The following is a 23,061-nucleotide window of genomic DNA, read 5'->3' as shown; positions in this document are numbered from 1 at the left end:
GGAGTTATTTATCCCAGAGAAGTCTAGGACACAGCGGGCATTTTAGAGGTGCACGTTAGTCTAGTGCGACGAAGCCATTCCTAACTCGTGGGCTCCTAAGGGTCCTCAATTTCCTTGTTAGTTCCTTTAGACTATTCGCTACTAGATGATCTGGGCAGATGCAGAAAGACCAAATCCTAATGAATGGGATCGATTATCTCGGTTCTCTTCCTTCTTGTGCTGTTCTCGGTACTCTGCGATCCCCAGCTACGCCTCCTCTCCCGGGAGCCCGCCCTCGCATTGCCGTGCGCAAGCGCATTGTCCCGCGCCCCAGTAGAGTGACGGGCGGGATCAGCCAATGGAGTCGTGAGAAAGGTGGAGCGGCACCACGAGGACTCCCCACGGATCCTGCGCTCTGAATATTTATGAGGGAGGCGGGTCGACGCCGCTTCTCGCCGCGGCCGGCGCCATGAAGTAAGAAGGGGTCCGGAGTTCGCTGTTCGCTGGCCGGCTTGGGGGTGGGGGTGGGGGTGGGGGTGGGGTCTGAAAGGTGGGGGGACCAGTGGGCGCGCCCGGGGCCCCGGCGGGGCGAGGGGGTGCTGGAGGAGTGGGGTGAGGAGGACCGCGGGGGCCCGCGGGGCGGGAACGGGAATGGTCTGCGAAGAGATGCCGAAGAGACCCGAGGCTCCCGGGGAACTGGGGGACGCCCGGGGGCGGTGGGGACGGCGCCGGCAGGTAACCCCTCCCGGCCGGACGGCAGGAGAGTGTGGGGGCTGGAGAGGGGCTGCGGGGGCGGGGGACTGACCCACCGCCCCCTGCCGTCAGGCTCAACGTGGACGGGCTGCTGGTCTACTTCCCTTACGACTACATCTACCCCGAGCAGTTCTCGTACATGCTGGAGCTCAAGCGCACGCTGGACGCCAAGGTGGGTGGGCCCGGCCCGCCGCTTCCCACCTGACAGGTGCACAGCGGCCCGCGCGGCTAAGAACGGAGATTGCTGGACCGCGAGGTGTTAGGCGTGTGAGGTCCTTGGGAAGCCGGCGCCCCCAAACCTCCTGTTACCTGAAAGGATAGTTCATAACAGCAGCGCCTAACGTTTATCAAAGGCTGCGCTGCTTTGGAGCCGGCTCTCTGGGTTGGAATCCTAGACCCACAGCTGTGTGCCCTTAGGCGAATCCCTTAATCTCCCTGTTTCACAGTTTTCACCTCTGTAAAATGGGCTTAGTATGATTGCCTACTCTCAGAGGCTCACGTGAAGGTTATGGGAGTTAATTCGGTAAGTAAGGCAGCAGCTTTTTTTTTTTTTTTTTTTAAGATTTTATTTATTTATTTGACAGAGACACAGCGAGAGAGGGAACACAAGCGGGGGGAGTGGGAGAGGGCGAAGCAGGCTTCCCGCTGAGCAGGGAGCCCCATGCGGGGCTCAGTCCCAGGACCCTGGGATCATGACCTGAGCCCAAGGCAGACGCTTAACGACTGAGCCACCCAGGCGCCCCAGGGCAGCAGTTCTTAAGTGGGGATGCTTTTGACACCCAGAGGCAGAGTCCAGAGACATTCCTGGTTGTCATACTAGTGGAGTGGGGCTGCTAGTGAGTGGTAGGTAGAGGTCATGGGCGCTGCTAAACATCCTGCAGTGCACAGGACAGACCCCCCCCCCCCAAATGTCAGTGGAGCCTAGGTTGAGAAACGCCGATGTAAGTAAGACACTTTTAGAAGGGGTGCCAGGCACAGAGTAAGTGCTGTGGAAGTGTTTGCTAAATTAAAAGAAAAAACAGGTCACTACGTATCAGTTACTATGCTAAATATTTAACCCCCAGTTTCTCATTAGTCCTCACAGTCATGATCTGAAGAGGTGCTTATTAGGCCCACTTTATTTATTTTTTTTAAAGTTTGTGGGTTTTTTTTTTTTTTTTTTTTTTTTTTTTTTTACACATAATCTCTACAGCCAACGTGGGGCTTGATCTCACAATCCTGAGATCAAGAGTCACATGCTCTTCCGACTGAGCCAGGCAGGCGCCCTCTAGGCCCGTTTTAGAGATGAGGATACTGAGGCCGGATGGGTGAAGGCTCTTGCCTAAGACCACTCAACAAAGAGGTGGCAAAAGTGGGGTTCAAACCCACTGCCCTTGGGGCCTAGACTTTTAACTGCTGTTGTGCTGGTATTTTCAAGATGGTGGCATTCTGGGAGTGGTCCCCAGAGTTTGTGTCCCTGAAGTTCTGTCTCTCTCATCTCAACATGCAGGGTCATGGAGTCCTAGAGATGCCCTCAGGCACTGGGAAGACAGTGTCCCTGTTGGCCCTGATCATGGCATACCAGAGGGTAAGTGACCCCTGGGCCTGCGGAGGTGGGCAGAGGGAAGGGGTCCAGTGGGGGCTGAGCCCATTGTCACCGGCAGGCGTATCCACTGGAAGTGACTAAACTCATCTACTGCTCGAGGACTGTGCCTGAGATTGAGAAGGTGAGCCAGGGCCAATCCTGGGGCTCCCCCAGTCCCGCAGGACTTGTTGGTCCCCCTGGTGGTTGCCCTCATAGCTTTGGGGGGTGTTGGGGAAGCTGGAGAAGGGGCTGGGCCAGGCTGGGCAGGGTCTCATGCTGGAGTCCCCTCCTTCCTCGACGAGAACAGGTGATCGAAGAGCTGCGAAAGTTGCTCAACTTCTATGAGAAGCAGGAGGGTGAGAAGCTACCATTTTTGGGGCTGGCTCTGAGCTCCCGAAAGAACCTGTGTATTCATCCTGAGGTGCGTGCCCATTTCTCCCCTTGCCCCCAAGCCTCAGGATTGAGGAAACTTCCATCCGACCAGTCCTAGATCCCCAAACCAGACCTCTCAGGGAGACAGGCAGGGACCACTTGCAGACTTCTCATGCATCAAATTCTGACTTCTGATGAGGCGGCCCAAACACACCTTCTCCCTAGCCTGAGAGGTTAAAAGGCAGTTCCTGGAGTCTGGCAGGTCAGGTTTCCTGGCTTTGAAACTTAATAGTCATGTGTTCTTGGATAGGTGATTTTTACAGTGGGGCTTCAGTCTTCCTTTCTGTAAAATGAGGGTAATTAATTATTGGCTTCATACAGTTGATCCGATTGGGCAAGGGGGGGGAGAGGGTGGGTGAGATGGGCAAAGGGGGTCAAAATGTACAGACTTCAGTTATAAAACAAATAGGTCACGGGGATGTAATGTGCAGCATGGTGACTATAATTAATAATACCGTATTGTCTATTTGAAAGTCACTAAGAGAGGCACCTGGCTGGCTCAGTCTGTAGAGCATGCGATGCTTCATCTCCCGGTTATGAGTTCAAGCCCCACGTTGGGTGTAGAGCTTACTTAAGGAGATAGAAAAGAAAAATTGTAACTGTGTGGTGATGGATATTAATTAGACTTACTGTGGTGGTCATTTTGCAGTATTTACAAGTATCAGATCATTATGTTGTACCCCTGAAACTAATAGAGTATTATAAGTCCATTGTATCTCAATCATTAAAAAAAGATTAGGCGAGATAATGTAGTGTACGGCCCTTAGCACGTACAAAATACTAAAACATTAGAAATCATCATGATATATATAATAACACATGACATGTAGAATATTATTATTAAATTATGTTACAAAACTGTTGTTCTTGGGGCACCTGGGTGGCTCAGTCGTTAAGCGTCTGCCTTCTGCTCAGGTCATGATCCCAGGGTCCTGGGATCGAGCCCCGCATCGGGCTCCCTCTCAGCAGAGAGTCTATTTCTCCCTCTCCCTCTGCCCCTCCCCCCGCTTGTGTGCGCTTTCTCTCTCTCTTTCTTTCATAAATAAATAAAAATAGATTTATTTAAAAAAAAAAAAAAAAAGAACCTCCCCTGATTTTTAGACTGGCCAAGTTTCTGGGTGTTTTAGTGTTTGCAAAGATAAAGCAGTTATTCTTTTTTTTTTTTTTTTTAAAGATTTTATTTATTCATTTGAGACACAGAGATAGAGAGCATGAGCAGTGGGAGAGGCAGAGGGAGAGGGAGAAGCAGACTCCTGGCTGAGCCAGGAGCCCGATGTGGGGCTCGATCCCGGGACTCCAGGATCATGACCTGAGCTGAAGGCAGACACTTAACCACCTGAGCCACCCAGGCGCCCCTAAGCAGTTATTCTTAATCTACATGCTAAAGATTATTCAAGACTTGATTTTTTTTTTTTTTAATTGAAGTAAAATTGACATAACAGTTTCAGGTGTACAGTATAATGATTCGGTATTTGTGTATATTGCAAAATGATCAGCATGGTAAGTCTAGTTAATATCTGTCACTTTACGTAGTTACAATTTTTTTTCTTGTAATGAGAACTTTTAAGATCTCCGTTAGGAGCTTGCAAATATGCAATATGGTATTTTGAACTAGAGTCTCCATGTTGTATGTTACATTCCTAGGACTTATTTTATAACTGGAAGTTTGCACCTTTTGAGCACCTTCACCCCTACTCCCTCACCTCTGGCAACCATGAATTTGTTCTTTGTGTGTGTGTGTGTGTATGTATATATATATATATATATACATACATACATATATATATTTTAAAGATTTTACTTATTTGTCAGAGAGAGCACAAGCAGAGGGAGAGTGGGAGCCCATTGAGCAAGGAGCCCGGAGCCCGACACGGGACTTGATCCCAGGACCCTGGGATCATGACCTGAGCTGAAGGCAGACGCTTAACGACTGAGCCACCCAGGCATCCCCCTTTTTTTTTTCCTTTATTTAAGATTTTATTTTTTATTTTTATTTATTTTTTAAGGATTTTATTTATTTGACAGAGAGACACAGCGAGAGAGGGAGCACAAGCAGGGAGAGTGGGAGAGGGAGAAGCAGGCTTCCTGCGGAGCAGGGAGCCCAGTGCGGGGCTCGATCCCAGGACCCCGGACCATGACCTGAGCCGAAGGCAGACGCTTAACGACTGAGCCATCCGGATGCCCCAAGATCCGCAGGAAGCCTGCTTCTCCCTCTCCCACTCTCCCTGCTTGTGCTCCCTCTCTCGCTGTGTCTCTCTGTCAAATAAATAAAATCCTTAAAAAATACATATATAATTTCTGTACCTGACATGGGGCTCGAACTCATAACCCCAAGATCGCTGTAAGAGCCTAACAGTTGCACTGCTCTTACACGCCATCCCCCCAACCATGGTTAAGTTCTCAGGTGTCTTAAAAGTTTCCCCCATGGGCGCCTGGGTGGCTCAGTTGGTTGAGCGACTGCCTTCGGCTCAGGTCATGATCCTGGAGTCCCACATTGGGCTCACTGTTCGGCGGGTAGTCTGCTTCTCCTTCTGACCCTCTTCCCTCTCGTGCTCTCTGTCTCATTCTCTCTCTCTCAAAAAATAAATAAAATCTTTAAAAGAATAAAAAAATAAAAGTTTCCCCCAGACTTCCTCATTCTCCCCCCAGACGGAACAGGACAGCCCCCATCCCACCTAGCTGGCAGGTGTAGAGCCCCGGGTTTGAGGAATGGTTGAGCTTCTTGGCACTAAGTTGTCCCTGCCCCCCCCCCCAGGTGATGCCCCTGCGCTTTGGGAAAGACGTCGACGGGAAATGCCACAGCCTTACGGCCTCATACATGCGGGCGCAGTACCAGCAGGACCCCAGCCTGCCCCACTGCCGCTTCTACGAGGTACCTGCCAACTGGGCTGAGGGAGGGAGGGCAAGAGAGCTGCAGCAGCCAGCCTCCCTGACCCGCAGGTACCCTCTCACCCCAGGAGTTTGATGTCCATGGGCGCCAGGTGCCCCTCCCTGCTGGCATCTACAACCTGGATGACCTGAAGACCCTGGGACGGCGCCAGGGCTGGTGCCCCTACTTCCTCGCCCGCTATTCAGTGAGGAGGCTGCTGGGGGCCGACCTACAGCCCGCCTGCCTGCGCATCCGTCTGTCTGTCTGTTAGCTTCTATCTGCCCCTTGCCCGTGTCTGTCTCGCCTCACCTCTGTGGGCCTGGGAGGGCGGATGCGGTGGGGTGCAGGGTGGGGGGTGGCGGGGCAGGGCGCGCTCGGGTAGGCTGGGCTAACCCTGCCCTCCTTGGCCCCCAGATCCTGCACGCCAACGTGGTGGTTTACAGCTACCACTACCTCTTGGACCCCAAGATTGCAGAGCTGGTGTCTAAGGAGCTGGCCCGCAAGGCCGTTGTGGTCTTTGACGAGGCCCACAATATCGGTGAGTCGGGAGCGCGGGCGGCCGGTGAATCCGGGCCCTCCGCCCGCCCCAGCAGCTCCAGCGGCCTGAGCCCGGCCTCCTCCCTTGTCTTCTCTAGACAACGTCTGCATCGACTCCATGAGCGTCAACATCACCCGCCGGACCCTCGACCGCTGCCAGGGCAACCTGGAGACCTTACAGAAGACGGTGCTCAGGTGGGGGCTCTGTCCGCTCCACCTGGTGCCCACCCGCCCCTGCCGTCTGGCCCCCGCCTCTTCTGCCCGCCTTGCCCCCAGGGCCACCAGCCCTGTTCCCGCGCCCCCGCCCCCACATGCCCCCCTCCCCCGCAGGATCAAGGAGACCGATGAGCAGCGGCTGCGGGAAGAGTACTGCCGCCTGGTGGAGGGGCTGCGGGAGGCCAGTGCCGCCCGGGAGACCGACGCCCACCTGGCCAACCCCGTGCTTCCTGACGAGGTGCTACAGGGTGAGTCGCGCGTCCCCCCGCCACCCGCTCCCTGTCCCCTGCCCGCGCCGCCGTGGTGGCTGACGCCTTCGTCCCGCAGAGGCTGTGCCCGGCTCCATCCGCACGGCCGAGCACTTCCTGGGCTTCCTGCGGCGCCTGCTGGAGTATGTCAAGTGGCGGCTGCGGGTCCAGCACGTGGTGCAGGAGAGCCCCCCCGCCTTCCTCAGCGGCCTGGCCCAGCGCGTGTGCATCCAGCGCAAGCCCCTCAGGTGAGGCCCCACGCGGCTGGGGGGTGGTGTCGGGTCCCCACGGGGGCGTGGGGCAGACCCCGGGCCCTCCCTGAACCTCGGCCTCTCCCTGAACCTCGGCCTCCATGGCTGGGGCCACCACGTTGCTGGTGTCGGGAGTCAGTGATCCAGGTAGGGGGATCGCGTGTGATGGCCGACCCACGGGCCGCCTCTGAGCTGCTCCTGGGTCCCTGTGCTGGGCAGGAAACTGGCAGGCGATACGTGGCTTCCTCAGAGGGCTTACCTGAAGAGCGCTTGATGGAGGGACTGCTGACACAGGGGTGGGCAGGGCAGAAGGGCCCACAGGGGGCCTGGGCACTTGTAAGAGCTCAGGAATTCCCACCTCAAGCCATGGTGGCACAGGAGGGAGTGGTCCTGGAGCGGGGCTCCTGACAAGACCCAGCAGGGGGGGAGCTGGGGAGGGGGTAAAAATGCCGTGGATCCCCTGGACCCCCGTCTCCTCCTGCTGGTGCTTCTCTCTGTCCCCTGGAAGTCTGAGGGCAGGAACACCCCCCCCCCCCCAGGCAGACTGTGGGGTGGGTCAGTCTCCCCAGCACAGAGCAAGCAGAGCGTGGGCCTGGGAGTGGGGTGGGGCCTTCTCTACTGTTCCTTTGCTGTTTTGGATAAGTCACAGGTAATTTCTGAATCTCCGTTTCCTCCTCTGTTGAATGGGTAGGGGGTCATCACCTTTACTCTTTCCGGTTTCTGTGGTGGTTAAATGAGAAAGCAGTGGTAGAAGTAATTCACCCTGTCTTGAGCACCAATGATGAGCTAAGCACTTGACTTTCTGCATCTTGTGGAGTCTCAGTACGGCGTCCCTGGCCACAGATGAGGACAGTGTGGCCTAGAGACGGCAAGCCATCGCCCAGGGTCACACAGCACCTCGTGGGGGAGTCATGTGAAGCCAGGCCTGTAGGGCTCCGAAGGCCCTGGCCACCCTGCCTCTCGGGGTGGGGCGGCCCTCGGGGTGGCGTCGTCTGTCCTCCTTCGTGAGGGACTCGTGTGGGCAAAGATGGGATCCTAGCCAGTCATGTTCCTTGAGCGCCTGCTCTGTGCTCTTTGACCAAGGACCTGCATGAGATTGTGTGACCACGTGACTAGAGCGTCTGCTCGCTGGTCGGTGTGTGCAGTTGGAGAGTGTGGAGTCACGGGTGACTGAAATAGCCCCAGTCTGTCCCCACCAAGCACCCAGTCACCTGGGAAGGCGTGTGTGCGGGCTGACGGCGGAGGCGGGTCACTGTCCCGTTGGCACTCCACCGCCCCCCTGACCCTGCCTGGCCTCTGCACCAGATTCTGTGCCGAGCGTCTCCGCTCCCTCCTGCACACCCTGGAGATCTCTGACCTTGCCGACTTCTCTCCCCTCACCCTCCTGGCTAACTTTGCCACCCTCGTCAGCACCTACGCCAAGGGTAAGCTCCTGCCTCGGCAAGCAACACCCCCCCCCCCCCCCCCCGCCCGGCAGCCAGAATCAGGATCCCAGCAGAGTCCAGAGGCTTGTCTGTGGGACTGGGACATTCAGGACCTTGTAGGGCTGGGCTTAGGAGTTTGGGCTTTGTTTTGAGTGCAGGGAGGTTCCACAGATAGATCTTGAGTTAGCCAAGCCTCGTGCTCGGATTAATATTTTCGGAGGCTCCCTCTGGCTGCAGAGTGGAGTAGGATGGGGGATGAGGCCAGAGGAGCTCTTGGCGGGGGGGGGGGGGGGGGGGGGGGGGGGGGTTGCTCACCCTGTAGGGTGTGGTAAGGAGTTGGCCCTTGGCCCTTCTACTCCCGGGAAGTGGGGAGCCATGGGAGGTTCTGAGCAAGGGAGGGGCCGGGATCTGGGGCACGATGGGAGAAGGAGAGGGGCTGGAGAGAGAGGTGGGACCCAGTGCCTGGGGTTGGGGGCAGGGAGCTGAGTGCAGTGCTCAGGTACCCAGTGTGCCAGGAAGAGGGGAAGTGGTCCTGAGGCTTCACTGGTCAGCGCTCCCTCCCCTCCTCAGCGTTAAGCTGGCCAAGGGCTCAGTCTGATCCCTGGCGATTACTGCTCTATCCCGGAAACCAGGTCAGGACTTCTGACACCCTGCACCAGCCTAGAGGATGGAGAGGCTGTCCCCCAACCCCAGCACCTGTTAGCAGCGAGTCCCATGAGAAGCTTCCTTCTGTGTCCATCCCCCTGCCCCACCCCATCTTCCTTCTGGGACTGGCTTTCTCTTCTCCTCCCCACTTCCCCATTCACCAACACTTCATGTTCTTTTACCTGGAACATCTGTCCCAATATTCCTCAGGGCCCAACTACTTACCTCCTTCTCTTTTTCAGTTCTTGCCTCGCTAAAGATGTCCCTTCTTCCAGGAAGCCCGCCCTGACCCCTAGGCTGGGTCAAGCTCCCCTCCTCTTGGCTCCCCTGTCCCAGCCCTGTCTACTTTGAGTGGTCACTCTCTGGGGACAGGACTGTGTCCCCATCATCAGACTTTGAGCCCTGAGAGGGCAGGGCCGGAACTGTCTTAGTTCCCACTGTTTTCCCCAGTACAGGGCTGGGCACAGAGGACATTTTTGTTTTTGTTTTTGTTTTTAATTAAGTGAAACAATATGTGAATTCATTCATTCACCTATTTTTTCAAAAAATGGGCCAGGCCTAACACTGAGGAAGTGACAGGAACATGGAGGGACCTTATTCCTGATCTCTGGAACTTACATTGCAGAGAGGAAGACAGGTAGCAAAGACTCAAACAAAATAATTCCAGAAAGGGATAGTTTTCACAAGAAACAAAAATGTTGCCATGTTGGAGCATGCCTGCAGTGGCCAAGGAAGGCCTGAGGCACTGACATTTGAGCTGAGTTCCAAATGACCAAATGGAACCAGCTGCCTGGGGAAACTTTTCAGGCTGTGGGGCCAGCAAGCGCAAAGGCCCTGGGGTGGAGTGAGCCTGGTGGTTTTTGAAAGTTAGGCAGGAGGTGGCCTATGAGCCAGGAGGAAATGGGTCAGTGTGGCAGGGTCTCACAGATAATTTTGGACTCTGGAAGGGGACTGGGGAGCTGTGCAGGGCTTCTGAGCAGGGCAGGGATATGACCTGACTCAGGATTTCACCAGGTGTCTCTGGCTGCTGGGAAGGGAGCAGGGCTGGGAGCAGGGCTGGGAGCTGGAAGCCCAGGGAGGTGACTGCAATAGTCCAGGCTAGAGTTGATAGTGGGGGAGGGGGTGGGGAGAGTGGTCAGATTGCAGATAGGCTTTGGAAGCAGAGCTGACCCTCCTGATGGTTTAGATACAAGGATCATGGCGGAGGGCTCCAGGCTTGGGCTTGAGTCGCGGTGTGGGAGAGTCTGAGGAGTGACTGGTGCTCTCTGCTCATGATGCTCCCTGAGTGGGTGTCAGCCCTGGGAGAAGCGGGCAGTTGGGGTGTACTTTGAACTCCTGATGCCTGGGTTTTAAGCTTGAGAACTGTGGCCCACCAGTCACTAATGGGGCAGGAGAGAGTGGCCGGGTGGGTGTGGCAACGACTGGTGACCAGGAATCTCACCCGCTTGTAGGTTTCACCATCATCATCGAGCCCTTTGATGACAGGACCCCCACCATTGCCAACCCCATCCTGCACTTCAGGTGAGACCCGACACAGTGTTGGGGGTGTGAACGGACCACGCGGGCAGCAGCGTGGTCCTCACCACCTCGTCTGCTTCCTACAGCTGCATGGACGCCTCACTGGCCATCAAACCTGTGTTTGAGCGCTTCCAGTCTGTCATCATCACGTCTGGGGTGAGGACCCTTCTCCGCCCCCAGTGCCCAGCCCTCAAGTGTGAGGCTCCTGGTTGCTGCCCAGTTCTGCTAAGATCCCTCCTGCTGTCCCTGCTGCAGACCCTGTCCCCACTGGACATCTACCCCAAGATTCTGGACTTCCATCCTGTCACCCTGGCAACCTTCACCATGACGCTGGCCCGGGTCTGCCTCTGCCCCATGGTGCGTGGGAGAGGGTGGGTGCTGGGCCAGGGGAGGTGTGCCGCCTTTCCTCCCTCTGTCCCCCCCCTGCTGTTGAGGCAGGAGAGTGTTACAGCCGAGGGCACAGACTCTGGATTCAGACAGATCGGGGCTGGATGGTACCTCTCCCTGTGGGTGTGACTCCCCAAGCCTCAGTTTCTAATCTGTAAAATGGGAATGCGGCCTCCCTGACCTCTCAGGTGGTTGAGGGGATAGTGAGAGGGCAGGTATAAAACGCTTATGTGGCCCAGGGCCTGGTGCTGGTCGGCACTCAGTCAACGTCTTGGTTAACGTAGGCTCTGCCTAGTTTGTCCTCTGGCCGTGACCTTGATGATGACGACCCTTCTGCTCTGCCTCAGTCTCCTTTGTAAAACAGGCATCATAACGTGGGCCCTCCGTCCCTTATCTGAATCCCTTGGGCCAGATGTATTTTAGAATTGAGAATGTTCCAGACTAAAAAACAAAGCACATGCTGTGTGCTATGTGGCCTTCCCAGCGGGGTTGGGGCAGCTCCCGCCAGTGGAAGTCCTAGTTCAGCAGGAGCATGTTTTGGGACTTCAGACTAAGGCGGCTAAGTCAGGACTCCGGACAGACTCAGGTGAGGGCGGGTTTTGCTACTGGAGGAGTTGGCGCCGAAGTGAACTGTCTGGAGTTTCTTGGCCTTTGGAATTGCCCTTCACGGGTTGGGGACTGGTGACGGCCACGTCCTGCACCGTGGTCTGTGGAGTTGCTGGTGGGGGAGGGGGGCGCACCCGTGGCTGGTGGCTGCCGAGGTCGTGGTGAGACGCTTTCTCCGGGAAGTGCCGGGCCCGGACGCCGGGGCCGGGAGCGCGTGCTTGCTGGTCAGCCGCGTGCGCAGACTCGGGCTCAGTCCTGCCACCGCCGCGGGTTTGCCGCGTGCCCTGGGGCAGGCAGCTCACCTTCTCCGGGCCGGAGGTCGTCACCCGTGCCGTGCAGATAACAGGGGAGCCGACGGCCCAGTCCGTGACCTCGGGTCTGTAAGAAGCTGAGCCCGGCACCAGCAGTGGGTGCTGCCGTTTGCTTAGCGTGACGCCTCTCACTCTCTGCAGATCATTGGTCGTGGCAACGACCAGGTGGCCATCAGCTCCAAGTTTGAGACCCGGGAAGATATTGGTATGCTGCTCGTGGGGGCAGCTTGCATGGGTTCTGAGAGGGCGCGTGGATCAGTGGGCTAGGCCAGGCTGCAGCAAGCTGGCACATAGCCCCGAGTCCAAGTGGGGTTACACAGAGGTTACCTCTTGCTCACAGTATGTGCCGCCTGCCCCGTGTCTCCTCCCCCTGGGGACCTTCCCCACTGGATGCGTCACTACGAGGGTGAGGGGTGGCAGGAAGGATCCTGGTAATGGTGCTGTGCCTCATAAAGGTGTTCACCCGGAAGTGACCCACGGCCGCTTCTGCACTTCTTGGCCAGGGCAAGTCACATGGTCACACCTAACTCCAGGGGCGGGGGGGGGGGGGTGCCGTCCTCCCAGGGGCCTGGAAAGACAAGTGGAATGTGTGTGAACAGCCCTCCAGGTGGCCTTGGGGATTTCTAGGAACCCCAAGTTCAAGACGGGGCATTAGATAGGAAAGTTCTGATGGGGGGGGGAGTGGGACCTGCACACAACCTCTGACCGCGCCCCCCCCCGCCGCCCCCAGCGGTGATCCGGAACTATGGGAACCTCCTGCTGGAGATGTCCGCCGTGGTCCCTGACGGCATCGTGGCCTTCTTCACTAGCTACCAGTACATGGAGAGCACTGTGGCCTCCTGGTATGAGCAGGTACGCCCAGCCGCCCGCTCCCTGGGGGGGCTCCGCTCTTTTCAGCCCCCGGCTCTCTCCCTGTGTGTTGGCTTCGTTTGTCTCGTGTTTTAAGTGGTGACATGTATCGTAGGTGACAGGACAGTGTATAAAACACATACGAACAGTTCACAGAACAAACTGTGTATACCTTAGTCCCCCCTGCCTTCCCCCCACATCCAGGTTAAAAACTCAAGAGCCCCTGCGGGACAGTGCAGGGGTGAGGTCACAGAGTGTTCTGGAAATGGGGCTCACCGCAGCCAGGCCCTGGGGGGCCGGCAGGGGGCCGTCGTGACCTCTCCACTTCTCGTCATCATGGCCCAGCTCTCGGGTAGTGAAAGCAGGCGCTTCTTTAGGGTGAGATGAGAGAACTTGGCTGAGCCACACTCCAGGGAGCGGGGTGGGGGGAGCCTTGTCCACTTGGTCAAGACCTTGGTCTTGTCCTCAGATGGCTGCTGGCCACCCAAGTCCACATCCTGAGTCTTGTATGTCCTATTTAAGGAAGCTTTGCCCCAAGGTCCTGAAGATCACCTCCTGTGTTTCTTCTAGAAGCCTCGGGTTAGCTTTCACATCTGGTCTGTGAGGTACCTCACATCTTTGTGTGTGGTGTAAGGTCAGGGTCGAGGTTCTTTGTCTCCCCCTGTGGAACTCCAGCTGCTGCAGCCCCATTCACTGGAAAGCACTGTCCCCCCTGAATGGTATGGGTGAGCCATCGGTGTGCGAGTGTGTTTCTGGACGCTCCATTCTGTCACACCGGTCTGTCCCTGCGTCTGTCCTTGGTTGCTGTCACAAAGCTAGTGCAGTGTCACGGAAATCTCTGGGCAGCCCCGGCCTGGCCTACATCAGCCCCTCCACTAAGCACCAGCTGGGGGGGCGGAGTGTCCCAATGGGCCATCTTGGGCCATATGCCTGCCCCACTTGCCCGAAAGATGGGGTGCGGGGATGGGTTCTGTGCCTGGAATCACAGAGCTTTCCTCCAGGAGTGAGACCGGCCCGCAACCCCCCCCCCCCCAGCCCCCGCCGAGTCTCTGCTGGCCGCTGGGACCCTGGGACCGAAGCGGGTGGCCGCACAGGAACTGGGGCAGAGTTGACCGGAGCCAGGATGCCTGTGCCTTAAGCCGCTTCCTGCCAACCCACAGCCTGACCTGCCTGCTGTCCTTCCCAGGGCATTCTTGAAAACATCCAGAGGAATAAGCTCCTCTTCATTGAGACACAAGATGGGGCCGAGACCAGCGTCGCCCTGGAGAAGTACCAGGAGGTGGGCATGGGCGCCGGGGGGGGGGGGGGGGGGCAGGGGGAGGGCCAGGAGACTGCACACAGGGGGCCCGGAGGACGCAGCTCTGGGGGACCTAGCACTTGTCTCGGCCTCCCCTCCCCAGGCCTGTGAGAATGGCCGTGGAGCCATCCTGCTGTCCGTGGCCCGGGGCAAAGTGTCCGAGGGAATCGACTTTGGTGAGTGGGCCAGGCTCTCCCCATCCCCAGGTGCCTGCATGGGGCTCTGGCTGTTTCCCCCAGCGGACCACCCCCCCCCCTCAGCCTGATCTCCCCCTCTCTCCGGCCCCCCTCCTGTGCTCGCCCCCCCAGTGCACCATTACGGGCGCGCGGTCATCATGTTCGGCGTCCCCTACGTCTACACGCAGAGCCGCATCCTCAAGGTGAGCAGCCCCGGGGGCCGCTCGGAGGGACTGGGCCTGGGCTGGCATGTGGGAGGGGCAGGAGGGACCGCTCTGCTCTCTTCTCTCGGGCAGGCGCGGCTGGAGTACCTGCGGGACCAGTTCCAGATCCGAGAGAACGACTTTCTCACCTTCGACGCCATGCGCCATGCGGCCCAGTGCGTGGGCCGGGCCATCCGGGGCAAGACAGACTACGGCCTCATGGTCTTTGCCGATAAGGTGCGGGTGCCGGGGCCTCTGCCTACCAGGCTGTCCCCCTTTTCTAGATGGGGAAAGAGGCCTGGGCTCCGCCCCCCCCCCCCCCCGCACTGGGGGCCTGATGTCTTCCCTCTCTCCCTCGCTCTTCTGCTGAAAGCGGTTTGCCCGGGCAGACAAGCGCGGGAAACTGCCCCGCTGGATCCAGGAGCATCTCACCGACGCCAACCTCAACCTGACTGTGGATGAGGGAGTCCAGGTTGCCAAGTACTTCCTGAGGCAGATGGCTCAGCCATTCCATCGGGTGAGCTAGAGGGGGCCTGCCCTCAACACAGGGGTGTGTGTGCCCACAGCTGGCTTCCCTCTCCCTCCTCAGGCCTGGCTTCTGCTTCCAGGGGGATGTTCCCCATTCGATAGGTGTTTCTAGATTCAAACATTCTGCCCCTTGGCCCCCACTGTCCCAGGGAGGGCCTGTGGGGACGCGCTACAGTCGTCCGGCCCACCCCGGAGCTGATTCCTCTCCCCCCCTCCAGGAGGACCAGCTGGGCCTGTCCCTGCTCAGCCGGGAGCAGCTGGAATCCGAGGAGACGCTGCGGAGGATAGAGCAGATTGCCCAGCAGCTGTAGCTCAAGGTGCGGACAGGGCCGTAGCTGCGTGCGGTGACTCCGGGGGCTCACCTGGCCCTGGGGCCCAGCGGCTCGGAGGTGGCCTCAGGTCCTCACAGGAAACCTCAGGCAGACATTCCTGGCTTCCAGATCTACAGCCTTTAATCAGAGGAGGAGAATGGGGAGTCCCATACCGTGGGTGCCCCCAAGAGGTGGGGAGCAACTTGGGGAGATGAAAGGCGATCCCCTCACCCCTTCCCCATTCTTCCTGAGAAGCTGCAGCCACGCAGTCCTGTCACCTTCAGCGGGGGCCCAGGTCCTGGGTGTTGGTGCTGAGGGTCCGCGAGACCTCGCCTGGGTGCTGACTGGGGAACTGCGGACAGGCGCAGGGGAGGGGTGGGCAAGGGGCAGGACCCGGCCCATCCCTCCCCCGGCCCTTCTGTTCTTGGGTCCGTTCCCACACCAGCCTGGCCCTGCCCACGCCTCCCTCTGGACCTGCCAGCGTGCCCCCCAGCCCCTTTCACCTGGAGCCCAGCAGCCTTTGGAACATCCACGTCTAGCATGTTGAGCGACAGGGCTCTCTTCATCCTGTGAAGAGAGGGTGGCACGGTGAGTCCCCCGAGGGTCTGCCTCCCACTCCGGGCAAGACCTGCCTGGCACCGGATGTGACTGTATGGGTAGGAGAGGGGAACCGTGGAAGGTTCTGGAACAGGACGGAGTTGGGTGGGTTGCAGAAGCTTCCTGCTCGGATCAGACACTCACCCGGCTGCCCCTGCCACCCCCTCGCCTCGGAGACGGGAGACCAGCTTCTCACTTCCACGCCTTAGCGACTCCCGGATCTTGGAGAAGGAGCTGCTCCGACGAAGGGTCTGGGGAGGGCGCCCAGGACCAGTCAGTGCCCCCCTTCTCCTCCAGTCCCCGCCCCAGGAGCCGCAGCAAAGCCCATCCTCCCTCCTCACCTGTTCTGTGTCACCAGCTGTGCCTGTGTTGGGGGCTCCTAGGAACAGAGGGGACAGTGCAGTGGGGACATGGAGCAGTCACCTGGGGGGCAAGGGCAGGGCCGGGGGCTCACCCAGAGGGGCAGGCAGGTCCTCGCGGCTCAGGATCTCTCGGTACAGCTCTTCTGCTTGCTGGTACTTGTTCTGTTTCAGGTAGGCTGAGGCCTGCGGGGAGGGTGGGTGATCGTGGCTCAGATCTGGAGCGCCCCCGGCGCATCTTCCCCTCCCCCCACCTCGTGACCTAGGGCAGGTGACTGGTTCCTGCTCCACCCTGGGCTAGTGACACCACCTTTGTGCCTCAGTTTCCTTATTTGCAAAATGGGACGAAAGGAGCACCTACCTCTTAGGGTCCTTTAAGAAATGGATGGTCCTTTCCCTTAAGGACTAAGAAGGGGGTTCAGAGCTCAATAAACATCTGACACTGTCATCTGGCCCCACCAACTTGCGTGTTTCCTGTGGCTTCCATGTCCTCTACGTGCCTAGTGATCTCACGAGTCAGGGCCCAGCTCAGAGGCCAAGTCTTAGAGGGCCCCTGCTCCAGCGGCTCACTTGAGCCAGTGGGTGTCTGTCTCTCCTGGGGGACCCCTGGCGGTCGGCCCCAGGGCCGAGTTGTACCTGCGCCCCGCAGCGCCCTCACCAGGTTGTTCTTGGTCTTGGCCACATTTGGGTCGTTGGGCCCTCCCAGGGCCTCATAAATGCTCAGGGCTCGGGCATAGTGCTGCTCCACCTCCTCGAACTTTCCCTGGTTCTGGCAGAGCAAGGCCAGGTTGTTGAGCTGCTTGGCCACGTCCGGGTGGTCGCTGCCCAGGACCTAGGGGTTGGGGGGGATGGATGTGATACCGATAGCCACAAGGGGGGGTCATGAGGAAAGGTTCATAGGACCAATGGGGAGTTAGGAGATTGTAGGCCAGAGGGTAGAAGTTGCACAAACAGGCTTAATCAGGTCAGGGTGGTCATATGGGATTGGAAGGTCAGGACTGGGCTGGGAGGCATATGAAGTGATGTAGAAGGACAAGTAGAGTCAAGATCAGATGGAGTTCATTAAAGGTCAAGCACAGTGGGGTCATGAGATGATCTAGGCTCAAACTGGGGGGCTCACAAGAGCAGGTGGGAAGGATATCATAGGATCAGGGTCACAAGGCACGAGCCACTGAATTGAACGCATCAGGATCAAGTGGGAAGGACCCGTGGACCAGGGACCCCGCTGGGGCGGGCAGCAGGGGCCTGTGGACCAGGGACTCCGCGGGGGTGGGCAGTACCTTCTCCCGGATCTCCAGGGCTCGCTGGCACAGGGGCTCCGCCTCCCGGTACCGCCCCCGCTTCCCATAGAGCACCGCCAGGTTGTTGAGGGTGGCGGCCACCTGCAGGGTAGGGGAGGCAGGTCAGGATGTGTGTTGGGGCGGGTGGGGGGGGGGAGAGGCAGGGCCCCACAGCCCTCACTCCTGGGCCCCCACTCACTGCAGGGTGCTCAGGGCCTAGCGTCTGCTCCCGGATCTGCAGGGCATCGTGGAGAAGGTCTGTGGCCTCCTTGTACTTGTTCTGGTCCCTGTGAGGTGGCCCAGGGACGGAGGGGGGTGAGCCACGCTGGGCTGTCACCCTTCCGCGGTCCCCTGTGGGTGTCTCCACTACCTTCCAAGTCAAGCACAGGCTCCCTCTGCTGGCAAGCCCCCAGTCTCTTCCCCGCGCTGTTGGGGTCTCTTGCCCACGCTCTCTGACGACTCCTCGCCTGGGTCACAGCGGCTTCCCCCGGCCCCACCCACCCAGGTGCCCCATGCTGGCAGAGCAGGACCCCAGCTCCCGCGCCCCCAACGACGGGTCCAGGGCCGGCTGCGGTCTCACCGGTATACCAGCGCCAGGATGTTGAGCATGGTGGCCACATCGGGGTGGCAGTGACCTGAGCTCCGCTCCAGGTCCTCCAGGGCCTGGCGGCACAGCGGTACGGCAACCTCGTAGCGGCCCTGGCCCGCGTACTGGATCACGAGGTTGTGCAGGGTCCGAAGGCGGGCGGGGATCTCGTAGCCCCCCTGCTGAGCCGCGGCAGCCCCCACTGCCTCGGGGCCTGCGGGCGGCCGCCGGGCATCAGGGCACCGCCGGCCTCCCAGCCTTCCCACCGCGTAAGAGGGGACACCTCCCCCAGGACTACAGCTGCCCCACGGGCGCCTGGGGTGACGGGCCCCGCACCGGGCCTCTGAGGTCGGGACCGCAGGCGTCTAGCTGGTCCGTGGGACCTGAACACGGGGTCTGCCTGGCCGGTGGCACGGCGGCCACCACGCCTGGTTTCACGGCTTCCAGCCTCGGCCGTCACCCGCCCTGACCCAGCCCCTTGGCCTCGTGCTCCCGCTCCCCTGCGCGGACACCCACCTCGGGGGCTCACGGTCCCTCCCCAGCCTCAGCCTCTCGTCCTCCGGGGCTGAGCGGCCCCACAACTGCAGGATCCCCGACACCCACCTTTCCTTTCTTCCTCCTCACTCGGGAACAGGGAGGCCAGGCTGTCTCGGCGAGGGGGGGATTCAGGCCGCTGCGGAGGGCAGGAAAGGGGGGGTCAAGAGGGCTGGGAGTTTGCTTTAGAGACCGGGGTCCTGGATCTCAGGGTTTGAGGGAGGCAGTGATCAGGAGCCTTGGCAGGGGGGTGTTCCTGAGGGCTTGGGGAGGATCTGGGGGCTTTGTGGAAGCCGGGGCGGGGGGCGCTTCTGTGGACATTCTAGTGGGTCTGGAGGTTGTGGAACTCTGTCAGGGATCCAGAGCTTTGGAGGGAGGATCTAGGGCACGGCGGGGGGCTCCCGGGGGCGGGGGGTACAGGTCTGTGGGGTGTCTAAGGAGGATGGGGGCCCAGCGCCCGGCCCAGCCCGGCAGCACCTGGCTCTCCGCGGGCGGGTCATACTGCCGCAGCTGCCCCAGGAACTCCAGGTGGCTCTTCTCCTCCTCCAGTTGGGCCACGGCCGCCTCACTGGCCCGGAGCCGCCGCTGCGTCTCCTCCAGCTCCTCCCGCAGCCATGAGTTTTCCTGGGCCAGCCGCCGGGCCTGCGCTCGCAGCCGCTGCTTCTCGGCCTCCAGCGAGCCCACGTGCGCCGACAGGGCGAGCAGCACCTGCGTGGGCCCGGGAGTCAGGGGCCCGACCCCGAGCACCCCCACGCCCCCCAGGGTCCCCCGCTTCCATGGTACTCAAGGTTGTGCAGGGGCTCCCAGCGGCCATACCCAGATCCTGTCCGGGGACCCTTCTGATCTCACCCAGCCACACAAATTACATGTAGGGACACTTCATATTCTACCCATGTGACCCCAAAGGCTCCCCAGGACCCAGAGTTCTATAGATGGATGCCATTTGGTTCAGGGGCCCCCGCACCACACCAGGACCCCCTAATGCTGCCCAGGAATCCCATTTCCGGCCTAGCGCCTCTCCTCCCCCGGCCTGGCTCCCCACCCCCACCGCATACCTGTCTCCCTCATCCCCAGGCCTCCTCCCCGCTCTGAGCCTCACCGGCATAGCTGGAGAGCTGGTCCCCTCATACCTGGGCCTCACCCAGTCCCAGCTCGATGGCCTCCAGCGCGTGGCTCACCACCTGCTGCTTTTCTTCCAGCAGCTCCAAGCCGGCCACCAGGCCCTGTCCCGCCAGGGCCTCAGCCAGGTGCCTGGCCAGGCCATGGTGCTCGGCCCGCAGGGCCTCCAACCCCTGCACCACGTGTCGGGTCTGCCGCACCAGCTCCTCGGGGCTCAGGCGCTCTGGGCCCAGCCCCACGCTTCCAGGGGCTGCCACCTGCACCGACATTGCTGCTCCTGGGGCGGGTTGGGGAATCGTCAGCCTGTATGCCATTCGGGCCCAGGAGGACCCTTCCCGACTGTCTCCCTGTCCAGCCATCCGGCCGGCCCTCTGTCCCCGTGCCCTCCTCACTCCGGCTGGCTCCCTGTCCCACACCCGTCCCAGCCAGCCGGCAACTGGAAACATCCTAGTCTAGCTCTGTCCTCAGCCCCGGGCCCTGCCCCGAGGGCAAGTCCAAAACCCCACGTATGACTAACCCAAAGAGGGCAAACAGTGGTCTCGTGGTCTCTCACCTGCCCTCAGCTCACCTGGCCAGCCCCGTCCACCCCAAGGGCCCCAGATCCCCGGGCCCAGAACACCTCCCGGCCGTGTGACCTGGACTGGACGCCCCCGCCTCTGCCGGGCGCTTGGGGCGGGGCGTGTGGAGGCGGCGGCCTCTCCGTGAGCTCATTCTTAGGGTGTTTTGTTGGGAACCAGTCAGACCACTGGGGGTGGGGTGGGGCGGGAGGACAGGGCCAAGGGGCTGGGGCGCCGGAAGCAGAGGAGCCCTCTAGGTTTGGGGGAATCAGGATGGCGGGGGGGCTCATGTGTCAGCTCCCAGGATCTGAGGAGCTGACAGACCCAAGGGAACAGGGGCTCCACCGTCCACTGCAGACAGGCTCAGCCAGCCCGAGGCATGTTGGGACACACGTGTGGCAGCCACAGCCCAGGGATGTCACACTAGCCATGCAACAACTCGGAGTCTGAGGCCTCGATGCTAATGGGTGGGGGTCCCAACAATGTGGTTGTCTGTGGGTGACAAAGTCGATGACAGCTCGTGGTGCCTCTGGAGCCCTTATACACACACCATACACACACACACACAGTCCGCTCCCAGAAATAGACCCCAGCACACGCACACCCTCCCTTCTTACACAACGCGACACACGCATTCTCCTCTCAGAAATCAAAAACATGCTTTCTTCTTTCAAATACAGTGCAATATATACATACTTTCTCAGAAACACACCCGCTCATACACACGCTCCCCTCTCAGAAATACAACTCAACGTACACACACTCCTTTCTTAAAAATAGAACGTGATAAACATTCTCCTCTCAGAAACACGACATACTCTGGACATGCTCTGTCTCCTCTAAAAAATTAAAACTGAATACAGTCCCACACATCCGCATTTTCCTTTCAAAAAAACTAATACAGGGGCGCCTGGGTGGCTCAGTTGGTTAAGCGACTGCCTTCGGCTCAGGTCATGATCCGGGAGTCCCTGGATCGAGTCCCGCATCGGGCTCCCTGCTCGGCAGGGGGTCTGCTTCGTCCTCTGACCCTATCCCCTCTCATGTGTTCTCTCTCTCTCATTCTCTCTCTCTCAAATAAATAAATAAAATCTTTAAAAAAAAAACAACCTAATACAGGGGCGCCTGGGTGGCTCAGTCGTTAAGCGTCTGCCTTCGGCTCAGGTCATGATCCCAGGGTCCTGGGACCGAGCCCCGCATCGGGCTCCCTGCTCAGCGGTGTGTCTGCTTCTCCCTCTACTCTTCCCCCGGCTCGTTCTTGCTCTCTCTCTCAAATAAATAAAATCTTAAAAAAAAAAAACTAACACACTAACTCGGGCATATACTCTTTAGAAATAACACACATAGGGGTGCCTGGGTGGCTCAGTCGTTGAGCGTCTGCCTTCGGCTCAGGTCATGATCCCAGGGTCCTGGGATCGAGCCCTGCATCGGGCTCCCTGCTCAGCGGGAAGCCTGCTTCTCCCCCTCCCACTCCCCCTGCTTATGTTCCCTCTCTCGCTGTGTCTCTCTCTGTCAAATAAATACATAAAATCTTAAAAAAAAAAAAAAAAAAAAAAGAAATAACCCATGTATGCTCTCCTCTTGGAAAGACAACCCAACACACAGGTCTATTTTCCTCTCAGGGATAAAAGCCAACACACACACACAGACAAGCTCTGTCCACCCCGCACCCCCCGCTGTGAAAAGATAACCAAATCACTCACATTCAGCCTGTCTCCTTGCACTTACCCCCACGACACACCCTCTCCCGCACTCACACGGTCCTGCAAGCAGCTAACTCTCCATCACGTGCCTCCTCCAGGCACGTGTGCACACGCACACACACTCACTCCTAGGAGTCACTGCGGACCCGTCACCTCCTTCCCCACTTCCTCCAACACCTCGCCGGGCCAGCCAGGGATTCACACACCCGCCCGCAGCACGGCCAGCACATTGATATGCCCACCAAATGTGGGCATATCAATGGTTCCTGGACACAGACTCAGCCGTCCTGTCCCAGGGGGTGCCCACGACAGGCACAGGCAGCGGTGGAGACAGATCATCCACGGTTTCTGCGTGTACCCTCTAGTCCACCATAAGCAGCCCGGTGGTTTGGGTACCTCCGCCCGTGCTCACCATCATATACCCTGAGACACACAGTAGGGAAGGCACATAAGCCATGGCTTTTATATTCTGCAGGCTCTCACCTGCCATCAATCTCTACGTATATGTGGGGCTTTGGCCAAGCCCTCTCGCTATATGTATGTGTGTTCGTATCACACCGTACTCAGTCACACACAAGCCCCACAAAGTCAGGCTCACACAAGTTCACGGAGAGTCATTCTGACAGCTCCATTTTGCACACGCTTTTGCCCACACTCAGTCCCGCGAACAACTCCCTTTCACGCACACACAACCGCACAGCTGACGGTGTTAATCACAGGCACGCCCTGGCCATCCATGCGGGTCCCCCACCGCCCACCTCCCTGCGGCTCCCCGCACCTTACAGGCAGACAGACTGCCCAGCCCCGCAAGCTCTGGGCCACGCACCTAATCCTACAAACAGTTCACCTCCCTCCCCCACCCCCCGCAGGAGACTCACAAGCAGAGGTCGCCCACGTGTTCCTATCTCCGAAACAGCTCCACAGCATTCCCACAGTCCCTCGGCGCCCGCGCAGGGTTCCACGGACCGTCCGTCTGCCTTTCTTACCGGTACCCACCGCCTGACGCCATCGCCCGCACACCTGAGCCTCTTACACCATCAGACACACCTGAGCTGCCTACACCATCAGACACACCTGAGCTGCCTACACCATCACACACACCTGGGCTTCCTACACCGTCTCTCACACGCACCAGCTCCACTCCCACACCAGCAGGCAGGAGGCCCCCACCACGGCCAGCCCCCTAAACCACACACCTTGCCCCTGGCGGGCCGGCCCAGTCCCG

General features: G+C 59.2%; 2 protein-coding genes across 7 annotated transcripts; one reads left to right on the top strand and one right to left on the bottom strand.

Moving 5' to 3' along the window:
* Window positions 1-325: 325 nt before the first annotated feature.
* Window positions 326-16,522, top strand: ERCC2 (ERCC excision repair 2, TFIIH core complex helicase subunit). Of its 6 annotated transcripts, XM_045891739.3 has the most exons (24): window positions 326-453; window positions 805-904; window positions 2,222-2,299; window positions 2,376-2,438; window positions 2,604-2,717; window positions 5,484-5,600; window positions 5,686-5,802; window positions 6,012-6,135; window positions 6,233-6,329; window positions 6,465-6,598; window positions 6,678-6,846; window positions 8,155-8,273; window positions 10,370-10,439; window positions 10,523-10,592; window positions 10,692-10,793; window positions 11,882-11,945; window positions 12,471-12,592; window positions 13,776-13,868; window positions 13,990-14,062; window positions 14,195-14,265; window positions 14,359-14,502; window positions 14,639-14,782; window positions 15,012-15,110; window positions 15,550-16,522. In XM_045891739.3, exons 1-23 carry the CDS (start codon window positions 449-451, stop codon window positions 15,102-15,104), a joined length of 2,283 nt encoding a protein of 760 aa, XP_045747695.1. In that variant the 5' UTR covers window positions 326-448; the 3' UTR covers window positions 15,105-15,110; window positions 15,550-16,522. The 6 variants fall into 6 exon arrangements, 5 of the variants coding, with proteins under 5 accessions (XP_045747695.1, XP_045747694.1, XP_064436444.1 ...); XM_045891738.3 differs by having other exon boundaries at window positions 15,012-16,522; XM_064580375.1 differs by lacking the exon at window positions 326-453 and adding an exon at window positions 604-714 and having other exon boundaries at window positions 15,012-16,522.
* KLC3 (kinesin light chain 3) lies at window positions 15,385-21,190 on the bottom strand. The gene is made up of 12 exons (XM_045891740.2): window positions 19,591-21,190; window positions 18,938-19,168; window positions 18,530-18,599; window positions 17,921-18,140; window positions 17,540-17,627; window positions 17,341-17,442; window positions 16,719-16,892; window positions 16,156-16,246; window positions 16,043-16,080; window positions 15,846-15,952; window positions 15,608-15,671; window positions 15,385-15,456 (listed from the first exon to the last, which is right to left on the bottom strand). Exons 1-12 carry the CDS (start codon window positions 20,023-20,025, stop codon window positions 15,385-15,387), a joined length of 1,692 nt encoding a protein of 563 aa, XP_045747696.2. The 5' UTR covers window positions 20,026-21,190.
* Window positions 21,191-23,061: the final 1,871 nt, after the last annotated feature.

The sequence above is a fragment of the Mirounga angustirostris genome, unplaced genomic scaffold, assembly GCF_029215605.1.
Source record: "Mirounga angustirostris isolate CCGP_5_RB_7025 unplaced genomic scaffold, mMirAng1.0.hap1 SCAF_16, whole genome shotgun sequence".
Classification (NCBI taxonomy): Eukaryota; Metazoa; Chordata; class Mammalia; order Carnivora; family Phocidae; genus Mirounga; species Mirounga angustirostris.
Note: the sequence above shows the minus strand (reverse complement) of the source record. Positions and strands in the feature narration are given on the sequence as shown.

Excerpts from the sequence above, each read along its gene's own strand:
- ERCC2 (XM_045891739.3), top strand. Across the intron at positions 905-2,221 it reads AGCGCACGCTGGACGCCAAG|GGTCATGGAGTCCTAGAGAT; the intron begins GTGGGTGGGCCC and ends CTCAACATGCAG. Across the intron at positions 10,794-11,881 it reads GGGTCTGCCTCTGCCCCATG|ATCATTGGTCGTGGCAACGA; the intron begins GTGCGTGGGAGA and ends CACTCTCTGCAG.
- KLC3 (XM_045891740.2), bottom strand. The coding sequence starts at position 20,025 with ATGTTTCCAGTTGCCGGCTGGCTGGGACGGGTGTGGGACAGGGAGCCA. Across the intron at positions 18,600-18,937 it reads ACCCGCCCGCGGAGAGCCAG|CGGCCTGAATCCCCCCCTCG; the intron begins GTGCTGCCGGGC and ends TGCCCTCCGCAG. Across the intron at positions 15,672-15,845 it reads GGGGTGGCAGGGGCAGCCGG|GATGAAGAGAGCCCTGTCGC; the intron begins GTGAGTGTCTGA and ends CTCTCTTCACAG.